This window comes from Coregonus lavaretus (genome assembly GCF_964263955.1).
Source record: "Coregonus lavaretus genome assembly, chromosome: 2".
Classification (NCBI taxonomy): Eukaryota; Metazoa; Chordata; class Actinopteri; order Salmoniformes; family Salmonidae; genus Coregonus; species Coregonus lavaretus.
The window spans coordinates 23363831-23381056 of NC_139989.1; the positions used below are offsets into that span (position 1 = coordinate 23363831).

A 17226-nucleotide genomic window follows, 5' to 3' on the forward strand; every position below is an offset into this window, starting at 1 on the left:
GATGTGTACTCATAGTACTGGCATGGTCATCTTCTCCAGTCTTTCTCAGAAACAATCCTGGAGTCATCAATACAAGACTCTCTCACGCCCCAGTGCCTTCCGAGCCTGAGGTGAACCCTCTGCCCCGAACTCCCCCTTACCACCTCCTCACCCGCCTCACCCCTGCCTCACCACCTACCATCCAGCTGACTAAACCCCCAAGGATGAAGAGGAACTTGTAAGGAAATTACTTCTGCTGCTCCAAAGCAGGGGGAAATTATAGTCTTTGGTCCCAAATGGCAACATATTCCCTATGGGCCCTGGTCAAAAGTAGTGCACTGTATAGGGAATATGGTGCAATTTGGGACGCAGACAGGTTCTTAACCCCCCCCATTGCTGATGTGTGTCGGATCTACTTGAGACAAATTAATACTCACACTCAAGTCCTGAATGTAATCTTAGCCTGTAAGAAATGAAACTCTGACTGACTCATTCTAACACATTTAAAGCTGGAATCCTTGATGGTGAAACCGCCACGTCTGTTTGCAATATTGCGACAACAAATACGTTACTGCAAACAACGAACACTATTCCTTCTGAGATCATTGCACGCGCAATTTTTCTTTAGCAAAAACAATAATGGCCATAGTACGTACAGCGGTGCTGTTTCCCTTACTGCAGATTCCATCTTTAAGGAAGATTAGCGGAACAGTAAAGCTACTAAATTACATTGAATAGTATAGAGGAGAAGAGGCGAAGCATTGGTTCTGTTCTGTCTGTAGGGGTTTCCTTCAGAGACAAAAATATTGATTCTGTAGAATGTCAAACATTGGCAGAGCTAACACAGAAAATACGTTGTCATGCAATATTCCTCTTCCTGCACAATCACAGACAGACAGCCTATTGCTAAATAACATGTGAGGACAGAAGAAGCAAAATAAACAACATTCACAACAATACATTATTCAATTACCACCTTCCTGGGGCCAGATGTTTCCATAACTCCAACTGGTATCGGAAAATTGCCTCAGGAGGAAAGGTAGCAATTCAGTTCTCTGGAAAACAAGCAGGCCGGGAAACGGGAGGAAGAAAGGAGAGGAAAATAGATGAGAGGAGAGGATTGGAAGGGAGATGAGTAGAGGAGCTCGTAACAACACCCTCACAGAGACGGACAGGTTTATTTCACTCTTCCAGATAATGATCAGACAGGAATACATACAGGCCCACCTACACAAGGCCCTGCCACTGCCATGATGGACGGACTGACAAAATCAAGAAGCACCAACCCAAAAAATGCCAGAGGGCTTGTGAGATTGGCAGCTCAATACAAATGTTATCGGTGTGTGTTGCATACATACCCAAAACTGAACAGTGAACCATATCCTAATCTAACACACTGCCACTGATAAAACTTCATAACAAATGCTCCCAATGCTCCAGATCTCTCTATTTTTTTGCAGTTTTCCTCCACTACTTTTCTATTTGTAGGAAAGTAGCATTTAGTCGTTGGGGGTATTGGGCTAATACACTCCGGGCCAAGTCCTATTTGTCAGATCCGGCTTCTCCCATCAGCTTGGACAGTTTTCTAACAGCACTGAGAGCAACTCTGGGTTCATCTATGATTTGTTTGAAACCAGCAACAAAAATGTGTCATTTTGGAGAGGTGGCAGGGATGGGACGAAGAGGAGATGGAGGAATAGAGAGGGGGAGGGAGCGATAGAGGAGGGTCAGGGGACAGTTAGCTATCCGTTTTACTTACCCTTCTCTGACATAACCCATAGCCTCTGACAAATGCAGTTAACACCCCACATATATCTCTCATTCTCCCCCTCCCTTCCCCTTCTCCTCCAATCGTCTACTCCTTCTTTCCATGCACGTACAGTATGTGGTGGCAAGATAAAGGTGTCTGTCAGCAGCATTAATAATAAAAGTGCAGAACTGGTAGCTAGCAGGACTAGGACTGTTTGCTGTGTTTGTTATGCAGTAATTTATCCGAATGCATAGAGGGATAGGCTTCATTGGATTAATACCTGATGAAAATGTGTTCTCCTCTTATACAGGCATTACTACTTATCCAGTAAGGTTGCGTCCTAAATGGCACCCGATTCCCTACTTAGTATCAAATCAAATCAAATCAAATTTTATTGGTCACATGCGCCGAATACAACAGGTGCAGACATTACAGTGAAATGCTTACTTACAGCCCTTAACCAACAGTGCATTTATTATAAAACAAAAAAAGTAAGAATAAAAAAAATAAAAAAAAATTTAAAAAAAGTGTTGAGAAAAAAAAGAGCAGAAGTAAAATAAAGTGACAGTAGGGAGGCTATATATACAGGGGGGTACCGTTGCAGAGTCAATGTGCGGGGGCACTGGCTAGTTGAGGTAGTTGAGGTAATATGTACATGTGGGTAGAGTTAAAGTGACTATGCATAAATACTTAACAGAGTAGCAGCAGCGTAAAAAGGATGGGGTGGGGGGGCAGTGCAAATAGTCCGGGTAGCCATGATTAGCTGTTCAGGAGTCTTATGGCTTGGGGGTAGAAGCTGTTGAGAAGTCTTTTGGACATAGACTTGGCACTCCGGTACCGCTTGCCGTGCGGTAGCAGAGAGAACAGTCTATGACTAGGGTGGCTGGAGTCTTTGACAATTTTGAGGGCCTTCCTCTGACACCGCCTGGTATAGAGGTCCTGGATGGCAGGAAGCTTTGCCCCAGTGATGTACTGGGCCGTACGCACTACCCTCTGTAGTATAGGGATTAGGGTGCCATTTGGGATGTAGCCTCAGTCATTTAACCAGCAGCTAGGTACAGTATGAATCCATCCATGACACATCCATCCAGGCCTTTAAAATGTTTGGGGTTATAGTGGATACACAGAGAACACACAGCACACTTAAACAGATTGACCAAGCAGCAAAAAACACAAGCTCCACTGTAGCTTAGAGAGATAAAGTGTAAATCACTCATCACGCTGCACAGATCTCTCTCTCTTGCTCTCTGTCTGGGGCAAGTTAGTTTGCCTTGCCTCCAGTTTCAGCTGATCGAGGGAGTGAATCTTTTTTGTACAGCATGGTATTAGAGGATGATTCAGTGGGTTCTGCTCTGCTGTGAGTTTACCCTGAGCAGGATTAGTGAAGGGAGCCAGCAGGCGTCTTATTAACTTGTGCTGCAGTTTGAAAACCTCTCATGGGAGACAGAGCACCGAGGCTTAAGACAAATTACCCCTGACGCCTCTGGATAACACTGGGACAGGAGTGTGTGTGTGTGTGTGTGTGTGTGTGTGTGAGTGAGAGAGAGAGAGAGAGTGTGTGCGCATGTGGGGGCATGCCTGTGTGCGTGAGAGGTGGTGGCGGTAGTGATGGAGGGGTAGGAAGGAACAGGGAAACTACAGTAAAGGGTATTGGGAGGATGTTGGAGACAGAGGTGGGGGGTTATTATAATGATACATGCTCTATATGCTCTGTAGAAGGGATTTAGGCCTGTAGCAAGAATGATTAATAAGGAGGTTAATCACAGCACATCATTAATATTTGTCATTTAGAAAAGAGAGGATTCAGGGGAAATGTGAAGTTAACTTACAGAGTATTTGATGTCTGCAAGGTTTTTCTCAGTCATACTAATTAACCACTTCTCGTTTAAACAGATTGACAATTTGCATAATGCTTACATTATCTGATTAATCATATTGGGTGCACTGTATTTTACTAGTTGGCTACAATTTCCATGTTTTCCTTGTTCTTTCTTGTATAGAAGTATCAGATACTTCAAAGGATATAGTGGCTGGACGTGTTCTTTGCAAAATGGAAACGTCATGCACTAAAAACAGGATAAATGACATGCAGGACAATAGGATGTCATTGACCTTCAGAGTGCTAATATGGATGTGCTTATAATACATTAATGTCTACAACAATTTTCATAGAATAGAGCTGAATGTACAGACAAAACAAAACCGTTGGCTTGTAATTTGAGTTTTCCACTGTGATGTGTATGCTTCTCAATGGCTATAAATAACAAGCAGTAGAAAATGTTGTGAACAATGTTCCATTTCTCTCCTCCTATCCTCTCTTTCCTTCCTCTCTGAAAAAAAGTATCATTAATTAATTGAAGTCATTTGAGGCTAGAGGAGCTTACATTAGTGTCACAGAACATAGTAGTGTATCATTGTCTGTTTGTAGGCTAAGTGTGTCTGTTGCAGGGTTGGCTGGTGGGCTCATTGTAATGGCTTGAATTGAATAAATGGAATGGTATCAAACACATGGAAACCAATAGCCTCCTCTGGTCTGTTGCAATGTTAGAGAGAAACACAGACACAAATGCCATATATACAAGGTTAACTTTTTGAATTCCAACAGGGACATCTTTATGCTTTTAATTAGAATATGGAATTAATATAAACTCTTTGTTTTATCATTACACCAGTGGTTGAAATGGATTTTCATAGTTAGAGTTTCACCTGGGAAGCGTGTCTGTATAATTGTTGTTGTGAAAATAATGGAATGGAAGCCTCCCCGAGTTGCCTGTTAAGCTTTACGCACAGGTACTGATATGAGGAAAACATGGGGAATGAGATTTTAATCAACATTTTAAATCCAACTGCCTCCCAACAAAATAAGTCAAGCAAATTAAGTACTAGAAGAGGCAAATGCAATGAAAATGGAGTCATCTGCAATAACACTTTGGAGAACAATTTAGCATATATGATTGCAAATTTAAATAGCTGCTTTATCTTTTGAAAGCTTACAATTCTGTCATGCTTCAGGGAAATGCTGCCTAATGTTCCTTGCAGGGGAGAGAAGTAATTTATTTTTCCAAAGTATGCTCTCTTTCCAAAGTTATTGCTAAAATACCTGAAGTACAATACCTTTATTTTCTGCTCTCAGAAGCGGAGAATCAAAGCCACGTTGCAGACAAGTACACAGCACTTGACATTTAAAGTCATTTCCACTTGAGCCAACATCTGCAGCATTTACCATGATTGCGATCTCCGCGAATGTCTGAAAAAAGCCACATTGTGTGCAGTGCTTAAACAACACGGATTTCATTGAATCCCAGCCAACTTGGCAACTTGACTTGACGACAGCAAAATGTTTTCTTTTCTTGTTTTTATTACCAAGTATACAACAAATATCTACATTCAAATACCACATACTGTAGCATAACTGACACCACACATATTTCAAGTAGAGTCCACCCAATCAAAAACTATCAACATTTCTTCCTATTATTTCACATCATCTTTGAGAAAGAAGTCCCTTTGTTTATTTGGCGTTGTTTTGCTGAAGTAAATGTTTTTCTTTTTTACATTTGGCACTTGAAGAAGCAGATTATCAAAGTTATCCACAGTTGAAGTCGGACGTTTACATACACTTAGGTTGGAGTCATTAAAACTCGTTTTTCAACCACTCCACAAATTTCTTGTTAACAAACTATCGTTTTGGCAAGTCGGTTAGGACATCTACTTTGTGTATGACACAAATAATTTTTCCAACAATTGTTTACAGACACATTATTTCACTTAAAATTCACTGAATCACAATTCCAGTGGGTCAGAAGTTTACATACACTAAGTTAACTGTGTCTTTAAACAGCTTGGAAAATTCCAGAAAATGATGTCATGGCTTTAGAAGCTTCTGATAGGCTAATTGACATCATTTGAGTCAATTGGAGGTGTACCTGTGGATGCATTTCAAGGCCTACCTTCAAACTCAGTGCCTCTTTACTTGACTACATGGGAAAATCAAAAGAAATCAGCCAAGACCTCAGAAAAAAAATTGTAGACCTCCACAAGTCTGGTTCATCCTTGGGAGCAATTTCCAAATGCCTGAAAGTACCAGGTTCATCTGTACAAACAATAATACGCAAGTATAAACACCATGGGACCACGCAGCCGTCACACCGCTCAGGAAGGAGACGTGTTCTGTCTCCTAGAGATGAACGTACTTTGGTGCGAAAAGTGCAAATCAATCCCAAAACAGCAGCAAAGGACCTTGTGAAGACGCTGGAGGAAACAGGTACAAAAGTATCTATATCCACAGTAAAACAAGTCCTATATCGACATAACCTGAAAGGCCGCTCAGCAAGGAAGAAGCCACTGCTCCAAAACCGCCATAAAAAAGCCAGACTACGGTTTGCAACTGCACATAGGGACAAAGATCGTACTTTTTGGAGAAATGTCCTCTGGTCTGATGAAACAAAAATAGAACTGTTTGGCCATAATGACCATCGTTATGTTTGGGGGGAAAAGGGGGTAGCTTGCAAGCCGAAGAACACCATCCCAAATGTGAAGCACAGGGGTGGAAGCATCATGCTGTGGGGGTGCTTTGCTGTAGGAGGGAATGGTGCACTTCACAAAATAGATGGCATCATGAGGAAGGAAAAGTATGTGGATATATTGAAGCAACATCTCAAGACATCAGTCAGGAAGTTAAAGCTTGGTCGCAAATGGGTCTTCCAAATGCACAATGACCCCAAGCATACTTCCAAAGTTGTGGCAAAATGGCTTAAGGACAACAAAGTCAAGGTATTGGAGTGGCCATCACAAAGCCCTGACCTCACTCTATAGAACATTTGTGGGCAGAACTGAAAAAGTGTGTGCGAGTAAGTAGGCCTACAAACTGAATCAGTTACACCAGCTCTGTCAGGAGGAATGGGCCAAAATGCACCCAACTTATTGTGGGAAGCTTGTGGGAGGCTACCCGACACGTTTGACCCAAGTTAAACTATTTAAAGGCAATGCTACCAAATACTAATTGAGTGTATGTAAACTTCTGACCCACTGGGAATGTGATGAAAGAAATAAAAGGTGAAATAAATCATTCTCTCTACTATTATTCTGACATTTCACATTCTTAAAATAAAGTGGTGATCCTAACTGACCTAAGACAGGGAATTTTCACTAGGATTAAATGTCAGGAATTGTGAAAAACTGAGTTTAAATGTATTGGCTAGGGTGTATGTAAACTTCCAACTTCAACTGTAAGTCCACGGGACGGGATGTGAGGGTTGGGATCAAGCAACAAATGTATGGCGGAGTAGGCCTACACCCCTGATCATGGCTGATACCCTGATTAAATGCTTTTTACCATATCATACATCCCCTGGATTTACTCATCCAGGTATGTTTGTGATGAGTAAAACATTGACGGTAACTGGCCATTCTCCATTTCAGATAAAGATACTGTAATGTCCCACTGTGGTATCATGGACAGTTCATCTCAAAACAAGAGTTTGAAGATTGTGTATGCATCCCAAGTGGCACCCTATTCCCTATATAGTGCACTACTTTGAATATGGTGCAATTTGGGACACACAATGTCCTGATGAATGCATGATCATGCGTTATGCTCCTAACCAGAAGCAAAACAACAATGGGTTCAAACTAACAAAATATGGATCGAAACATTTAACAAATAAATCTTAAAATCCAAAGAGGATTACTGAGTTTCCATCTCCCTTACTATGTCTGAAACAAGACACTGAGAAATGCTGGGAGAAACATTGTCTTTGAAACACAGAATTGCAATTAGACACCATTTAAACATTTATGTTACATCATAACTCTTGAACATATTTGAACATATTTTATGCTGATCCCACAACCTTGGGATAACATCCAACACTAGTCCAGTGTTTGTTTGATTCCCCAAAATAAGTTATACGAAATATAAATACAGCACATGAAAAAAGAAATATATTAATAAGAGCCGGCCACATAATGGAGTTACCATTAATGGAATAAATTGCAGTTCATAAATCAAAATGGCTGCAACAACAATGACAAACAGGTCATCAAAACATTTATCTTATTCTTCTCTTTTTTTTTGTCATAGTGGCTTGGAATACAAAACGCAAAATCTTAACCAAAAAAATCGTCAAAACAAACCAACAAAAAAGACATCAGCATTTCGTAGCTGTCTCCTGCGTAAGTGTGGGCAGGAAGGTAAGGCTACGTATGTTGAGTCCCTTGTTTCCCCCTCATTCCCCTCTCTTGTGTTCATCTGAGGGGAATGGGACCCTTAGAACCAAAGAGCTGCTGCCGCCTGTGGCTAGGGCCTGGGTCGGCCAAGAGAGTTAACTAACGTGTGCTTTGAAGCCCTTTGCTTTGAGGGCCTTGTGGCGCTAGCTGTCTGTCAGTCAGTCAGTAAGTCCGTCCAGGCTCCTCTCAAGCCTCTCCTGGAGATGGGGAAGGGTGGTGATGGCAGCTACACAGCTAGGAAGCAACACAGCTCAGGGCCGTCAGGGCTTCCAAGGCTATAGAGAATAGGCGATGCTCAGCGGTGCTATCGCAAATTCTACAGTTACACAGCGAGCACACCTTTCAAACTCATTCTCTCTATTTCTCTCTCTCTATTCCTTTCTCTCTACATGTCTCAGTTTCAGTCAGAGTCTCTCTATGTTTGGGTCTCTTCTTTCCTCTAAGATGTGTGTATATAGGGGTGAGTCTCTCATTCCTTCCTCCCCTCTACCACATGGGAGGGTTGTTTGTCTCCAGAACCCCATACATCTCTGCCAGTTTCTTAAACCTTGGCCCCCAGTCATTGAGATAATCATACTCGTGATCGGTATTGGAACACCCAGACTGCAGCGAGCTCAGGGACTCGGCCACCGATCCCTCGCCCTCATAGGCGTAGGTCTGCAGGGAGTCGTAAGGCGGGGCGCAGGGGTCCAGATCCGCCTCCAGGAGCTTGGATAGCACATACCCCTGCACATTTCTGTCTCCACCAACACAAACGCTCCCTGGCCAGCCCATACATGCAAGGGGAACGTAGCGCGACAGGCTCTCGATTTCGGGAAGCATGTCCTGACGTTGCTTCCCCACTAGGTGGGCCTCGCAGGGGTTCCACATGGCTGCAATGTCGAAGGCCTCTGTGTCTTCCTCTCCGCCCCCTTCGTCATCGTAGCGGACGATGTTCTCGTGGACGTTGTCTTCCTCGTCGTGCAAGTAGGGCTTCTTACGGTGGCTCCGGAGGGACAACATGAGCAAGATCATCACTAGTGGAGAAAGAAGAGACATGGTCAGATACAACATGAACCCCAAATATGGAAGATTATTAATGGTTGCTTCAGTAAGTTCACTGAGTTGGTGTACCATACTAAGACATTCAAAAGAAGAAGCAGAGATATGGTAAAAGAGGGTTTCTATAGAGTGGAATATGATGTTACTGTATACATAGACAATACGAACATACAGTAGCTTATGAAGTATGTATAAAGCAGATCAGCAGTGGAGAAAATCACTTCAAAAGAACAAGATCTTGACCTACCGAGCAACACGAAGATACATGCCAGTATGGCAATGAGCGCCCCTCTGCTCAGACTAGCCGGTAGGTGGTAGGCCTCAGCATTACAGGACATAACATTGCCCTCCACATCGCAGCTACACACACGGATGGTCAGGGTGCTGGTGCTGGTCTGGACCGGCAGCTCTCCGTCTGAGATAAAGATAGGAAGGTAGTAGACTGACTGGTCCTGCTGAGACCAGCCCCCATGCCGCGTCAGGATCCATGCTGTGTTGTCTACATCGGGGACAGAGAGAGAGAGGACCCTAGTTAGATACAGTATATACACTGAGTGTACAAAACATTAGGAACATGCTCTTTCCATGTCATAGACTGACCAGGTGAATCCAGATGAAATATATGATCCCTTATTGATGTCACCTGTTAAATCCACATCAATCAGTGTAGATTAAGGGGAGAAGACAGGTTAAATAAGGATTTTTAAGCCTTGAGACAATTGAAACATGGATTGTGTATGTGTGCCATTCAGAGGGTGAATGGGCAAAATAAAATATTTAAGTGCTTTTGAATGGGGTATGGTTTGAGTGTGTCAAGAACTGCAACGCTGCTGCGTTTTTCATGCTCAACAGTTTCCCATGTGTATCAAGAGTGGTACACAATCCAAAGGACATCCAGCCAAATCGACACAACTTTGGGAAACATTGGAGTCAACATGAGCCAGAATCCCTGTGAAATGCTTTCGACACCTTGTAGAGTCCATGCCCCAATGAATTGAGGCTGTTCTGAGGGAAAAGTGGGGTGCAACTCAATATTAGGAAGGTGTTCCTAATGTTTTGTACACTCAGTGTATGTTACATCATTACCAGGAGCGGTGTTTGTCAGATAATGAGACATCCCAAAAATTGTTTTTCTCACGAACAGTTTGACCTACAAACTAGCATGGCCATTCTATGGTTTTGCTCTACGAACCCCACAAGTTTCAGGAGACTCGTCTGAAGTCGGTACCGTCGATGTGCCAACCTCTGTTTGGTAGCGTCCGAAATGTTTGGGCTTCAAACTAAACTCTGTGGAAAGGGGAGATTCTCACGAACACGATGGTGTTCTCCGTTTTGCTCTATGACCCCCACAAGTGTCACGGAACTCGTCTGAAGGTAACCGGTACCGGTTTAAAAAAAACTAATGGAAGTATGAAGTGAACTTTTTTGGGTAGGCGAAAAACGTTTAAAAAAATATATATCTCCTAGATTTAGGACAGACACTTCAAAACCTTGTTTCTTATTATTTATTTTTTGACTGTCCCTTTTTGCCAATGATGAATGTATTATTAATTTAGTTTCAATGCGCTTTAGTAGTAAAGGCAAAAATCTATATTTCATCAAATATATACACTGCTCAAAAAAATAAAGGGAACACTTAAACAACACAATGTAACTCCAAGTCAATCACACTTCTGTGAAATCAAACTGTCCACTTAGGAAGCAACACTGATTGACAATACATTTCACATGCTGTTGTGCAAATGGAATAGACAACAGGTGGAAATTATAGGCAATTAGCAAGACACCCCCAATAAAGGACTGGTTTTGCAGGTGGTGACCACAGACCACTTCTCATTTCCTATGCTTACTGGCTGATGTTTTGGTCACTTTTGAATGCTGGCGGTGCTTTCACTTTAGTGGTAGCATGAGACGGAGTCTACAACCCACACAAGTGGCTCAGGTAGTGCAGCTCATCCAGGATGGCACATCAATGCGAGCTGTGGCAAGAAGGTTTGCTGTGTCTGTCAGCGTAGTGTCCAGAGCATGGAGGCGCTACCAGGAGACAGGCCAGTACATCAGGAGACGTGGAGGAGGCTGTAGGAGGGCAACAACCCAGCAGCAGGACTGCTACCTCCGCCTTTGTGCAAGGAGGAGCAGGAGGAGCACTGCCAGAGCCCTGCAAAATAACCTCCAGCAGGCCACAAATGTGCATGTGTCTGCTCAAACGGTCAGAAACAGACTCCATTAGGGTGGTATGAGGGCCCGACGTCCACAGGTGGGGGTTGTGCTTATAGCCCAACACCGTGCAGGACGTTTGGCATTTGCCAGAGAACACCAAGATTGGCAAATTCGCCACTGGCGCCCTGTGCTCTTCACAGATGAAAGCAGGTTCACACTGAGAACATGTGACAGACGTGACAGAGTCTGGAGATGCCGTGGAGAACGTTCTGCTGCCTGCAACATCCTCCAGCATGACCGGTTTGGCGGTGGGTCAGTCATGGTGTGGGGTGGCATTTCTTTGGGGGGCCGCACAGCCCTCCATGTGCTCACCAGAGGTAGCCTGACTGCCATTAGGTACCGAGATGAGATACTCAGACCCCTTGTGAGACTATATGCTGGTGCGGTTGGCCCTGGGTTCCTCCTAATGCAAGACAATGCTAGACCTCATGTGGCTGGAGTGTGTCAGCAGTTCCTGCAAGAGGAAGGCATTGATGCTTTAGTCCAGGTCTGGGAGGAGATCCCTCAGGAGACCATCCGCCACCTCATCAGGAGCATGCCCAGGCGTTGTAGGGAGGTCATACATTCACGTGGAGGCCACACACACTACTGAGCCTCATTTTGACTTGTTTTAAGGACATTGCATCAAAGTTGGATCAGCCTGTAGTGTGGTTTTCCACTTTAATTTTGAGGGTGACTCCAAATCCAGACCTCCATGGGTTGATAAATTTGATTTCCATTGATAATTGTTGTGTGGTTTTGTTGTCAGCACATTCAACTATGTAAAGAAAAAAGTATTTAATAAGATTATTTCATTCATTCAGATCTAGGATGTGTTATTTTAGTGTTCCCTTTATTTTTTTGAGCAGTGTATATATTTTTTGGATATCTAAAGGGGTACTAAAGTTCAAAATCAAATATCTATATGATCCATAGTATGACCATTTAAAAACAATTACATGTCAGCACCCCCCCCCCCCCAACGTCTTAGACTCTAAATAATTAAGGGCAAAAGGGAAATTATGTCAACAGAAAATGGTGTTGAGTGTTACAAAAAATCCATGTCCAGGTAGTGATGTGGGTTTTACTGCTGTATAAAAAAGCCTTTTTTACCTTGGTTGTCTCTGAGGGTGAAGTTGGGGTTGTTAGCAGCCTCTGGTGCCAGGCTGTAGTAGAAGTGCTGACCTCCCAGAGGATCATCTGGATCTACCGCCGTCATTGTCTGAATCAGCTTAGGTCACCAGACAACAAGACAACAGTCAGGGGATGGGAGAGAGGGACAGTTAGGTCAGTGATCCTGAGACAGGTTGTGAGTGAAACTGACATATATTACATACAATTCATATTACAGACATTCATATTATGCAGGTATTTCTTTACAGTCTGCAATCATTTTGAATAATTTTTCATATGATAAAATCACAGGTCTGCCTCTGTTTAGGTATTGCGTGTGTATCTTCCGTGTGTGTGTGTGTGTGTATGTGTGTGTGTGCCTCTGTACCTGTCCAGCCTTGGCACTCTCACAGACAAAAGCTTCAAAGTACTGTGTCAGCGATGGAGGGTTATCATTCACGTCCAGAATCTTCACAGCTACAGACACACTCCCGATCATACTGGGGTTATCTGGAAGAAAACACACACACACACACACGGTAGTGTATAAGACACACACACACACACACACACACTAGCCGATGCCGAAAGACCGACTAGGATGAAATACTCAGAATGGTCTCTCAGAATAAGATTAGAATTCAGTTATTCTCCAAAATGGCTATTTGCATACCTTAATCAGCTGTGTAATTGGCAATGGAAATGCTAGCAGGCAGTAACTACTTTCTCAGCTTTCATCAAACAATTGATCAATCAATAGCTTGACTTTGGCACTCTCCTGCTGAGGGTAAATGGCTCTCTGCGCTGCATGTGTGTGTGTGTGTGTGTGTGTGTGTGTGTGTGTGTGTAGACTCCAAGTAACAACTCTCTCTCTCTCTCTCCCCCTCCATCTCTCCCTGGGGCCTACAGCTACAACACAGTCCTTCCACCACACTGGCTAATTTCTATTCCTCTGATATCTTTTGTCACTGTCCCACTCCATTTCCCTCCCTCCCCTTCTGATAACCAAATGAGTCATATGTGCCAATTTGACCCAATTAAGGTGCAGTTTATTCAATGAAGCCGTTAATTAAACAAAGCTCCCCTCGTTAGTGTGCATTCCAAACAAACTAAAACTAAAACAAGGGGACTGAAGGTGACTCTCCTGGGTCCTCAATACACCCGCTGTGTATAAGTCTGTTTTATATTATCACACAATATAATATGGTAATGTAGCCTCATTCAAAATTAACCAGATGTGTGTGTATATAGTATACTGTATGTGGCTTCGTCCCAAATGGCACCCTGTTCCCTATATAGTGCACTTATTTTGTACTATGTAGACAATAGGGTGTCATTTGGGACTCGGACTATAGGTGTGTGTGAACAGTATCAGTGTGTGTGTGCGTGCGTGTGTGTGTGTGTGTGACGTACTCATCTCCATGGCCAGGACGGTGATGTTATGCCAGGATAGCTCTTCTCTGTCCAGCGCCAGCACCGTCATCAACGCCCCGGAAGTGATGTCAATATAGAAATATTTCCCCAGGTCAGTGGTCATCTCTATGGAATACCTGGTGACAGAGGTAAACAAGGGTAAGCAATGTTGAGTAACACTCATCTAGTATCTATATACATTGCCTTCAGAAAGTATTCACACCCCTTGACTTTTTCCACATTTTGTTGTGTTACAAAGTGGGATTACAATGGATTTAATCGTCATTTTTTTCTCAGCGATCTACACAAAATGCTCTGTAATGTGAAAGTGGAAGAACATTTCTAACATTTGTAGAAAGTTCTGAAAAATAAAACACGAATATATCTTGATTAGATAAGTATTAAACCCCCTGAGTCAATACATGTTAGAATCACCTTTGGCAGCGATTATAGCTTTGAGTCTTTCTGGGTAAGTCTCTAAGACAGGGATCATCAACTAGATTCAGCCGCGGGCAGTTTTTTTCTGGAGCGGATGGTTGGGGGGCCATAACACAATTACAAATAATTTGTAGACTGCAAATTGACCGCAAGAAGCCCAAACATATATAATGTTTGACTAAAACATAATAATCTCAAACCTTGCTTACATTTGTATATGATAACCTGTCTCTCTAGTATGCATGGGAAATCGCTTGGAGCTGATTTCCAGCTGTTTTTATAGTATTTTATGTCCAACAATGAAAGTGTTTTTTAAATTGTTATTATTTATAAAACCACCCACGGGCCAAATTCAGCCCGTTGGCCGCCAGTTGGGGAACCCTGCTCTAAGAGCTTTCCACACCTGGATTTTGCAACATTTGAGCATTATTCTTTTCAAAATTCTTCAAGCTCTGTCAAATTGGTTGTTGATCATTTTCAGGTCTTTTCAAGCATATTTAAGTAAAAACTGTAACTTGGCCACTCAGGAACATTCACTGTCTTCTTAGTAAGCAACGGTTGTAGATTTGCCCTTGTGTTTTAGGTTATTGTCCTGCTAAAAGGTGAATTAATCTCCCTGTGTCTGATGTTGCCTGTGCTTAGCTCCATTCCATTTTATTTCATCCTGAAAAACTCCCCAATCCATAACGATTACAGCCACCACTATGCTTGAACATATGGAGAGTGGTAATCAGTAATGTGTTGTATTGGCCACAAATATAACACTTTGTATTCAGGTCAAAAAGTGAATAGCTTTGCCACATTTTTTGTAGTATTAATTCAGTGCCTTGTTTTGGATGCATGTTTTGGAATATTTGTATTCTGTTAATTCTTCCTTCTTTTCACTCTGTCATTTAGGTTAGTATTGTGGAGTAACTACAATGTTGTTGATCCATCCTCAGTTTCCTATCACAACAATTAAACTCTGTAACTGTTTTAATGTTACCATTGGCCTCATGGTGAAATCCCTGAGCGGTTTCCTTCCTCTCCGGCAACTGAGTTTGGAAGGGCACCTGTTTATTTGTAGTGACTGGGTGTATTGATACACCATCCAAAGTGTAATTAATAACTTCCCCATGCTCAATGGGATATTCAGTGTCAGATTTTTTATTTTTACCCATCTACCAATAGGTGCCCTTCTTTGCGAGGCATTGGAAATCATCCCTGGTCTTTGTGGTTGAATCTGTATTTGAAATGTCCATGCAAAAATTGTTTAGGCTTGCCATAACAAAGGGGTTGAATAATTATTGAATCAAGACATTTCAGCTTTGTTTTTCATTAATTGGTTTAAAAAATTTGGAAAACGTAATTCCGCTTTGACATGATGGGGTATTGTGTGTAGGCCAGTGACAAAAAAACGCAATTAAATCAATTTGAAATGCAATTTGTTACACAACAAAATGTGGAAAAAGACAAGGGGTGTGAATATTTTCTGTCTGGTGACACCGTTACTATGCAACCACTAGTTGATTGCTTCTGATACATTTAGCTCGTCTGGGTTTGTTGCTGTTAACTAGCACATGGAGAAGCAGTATCTACTGAGTTAGTCAGACATGACATGAATTACCACCATAGCTGGATCTTTCATTTATTTCTGCACTATATATTAAACTTTTATGAGAACAGTCAGCCTTCAAACGCTAGCTAGCTAACATTAGCTTGCAAATAAGAGTTGAAATTATCTAGCTAGCTAGCTATTGTGCACTAGCAGGGATTTTAGCTAGCCAGGTTGTATTTATACCTCATTGAAAGCAAGCTAGCTACATCCCATGAAACCTTACCTGTCCTCTGTTTAGTTTTTTTGCTTCGCTAGCTACTAGCCAATGCCTAGAGAGGTAGGAATAAAGCTAACTAGCTAGACTGTTATGCTAGCGATGATGCTTACTGTTTAGTTAGCTAGCTAGCAAGCTAAACATTTGGCTAGCTGGCACTTGCAGGAGTATGGGGTGACGTTACTTACAGTGTGCGGAGGGTGATATATAGCCGTGTATGAACCATCCTGATCTCGCAAGCTTACATTCTGTATCGCTTCACGGATCAGAATGTACGCTCGCAAGGTCAGGATGGTTCGTACCAGGCTAGGTGATTTACATTATTTCTTCGACATCTTGCTCTAGCTAGCTAGTTATTTAACTAGTTGTAGCCAAAGGACTTTCTACAAATCCAAGCAAAGCTAGCTGACAGTCACATTGGCTACCTAGCAACATGACATAACGTCTCATTCTGGGGACACCCTTACGAAAAATGATTGTAGTCAGAGTGCAGTACACTGCAATTACTGCATCCAAAATAACACCGTTTTTTTTACTGCAGTAATTTGCAGTGTAACTGCAGTTAGAGTAAAGTATAATTTCAGTACACTGCAATTGCTGCGTCCAAAATACCACAGTCGACTGCAGTTACTGCAGTTCAAAACTGCAATCTTTTTTTGTAAGGGAAACGCAATTCGAGCTAGCCCACTAAGGCCAGCCCAACCCGGGTTGACTTCAAAGTGCCAATGAAAATGCTGCATTAGTGTAATAAGTCATTGTGGTAAAGGTCGGAGGTACGACAAACTGCCCCTCAAACCATCTCAGTTGTGATAAGGTGTAATCAGCGATATCTCTGCCTTCTGCCAAATTGAGCTGGAGACACAGACCTGCAACACAGAGCTGGGGTGTGTGTGTGTGCCTGTGGTGGGCTTCGCTGTGCTGCACAGACTGGCTCATCTCCTGCCACCACGGGCCACTTTCCAAAGCGCTCCTCAGAGAACGCCACGCAACAATGAGTAAACAGACAGACACTCAGAGATGAAGCCAGATGAATGGGGGGGGGGGGGTGGACGTCAGTAACTCAGCCCTGTCTCTCTCTCTCTCTCTCTCTCTCTCTCTCTCTCTGCCTCTCTCTCTCTCTCTCTCTCTCTCTCTCTCTCTCTCTCTCTCTCTCTCTCTCTCTCTCTCTCTCTCTCTCTCTCTCTCTCTCCTCCTCTCTCTCTCTCTCTCTCTCTCTCTCTCTCTCTCTCTCCTCTCTCTCTCTCTCTCTCTCTC

At 42.8% G+C, this 17226-nt stretch overlaps 1 protein-coding gene across 1 annotated transcript; it reads right to left on the minus strand.

Moving 5' to 3' along the window:
- Positions 1-8443: 8443 nt before the first annotated feature.
- Positions 8444-13907, minus strand: LOC311138607 (cadherin-20-like; the record flags this gene model as incomplete). The annotated part of the gene is made up of 5 exons (XM_084173365.1): positions 8444-8973; positions 9246-9497; positions 12311-12428; positions 12699-12820; positions 13724-13907. 5 exons carry the CDS (start codon positions 13905-13907, stop codon positions 8444-8446), a joined length of 1206 nt encoding a protein of 401 aa, XP_084029491.1.
- Positions 13908-17226: the final 3319 nt, after the last annotated feature.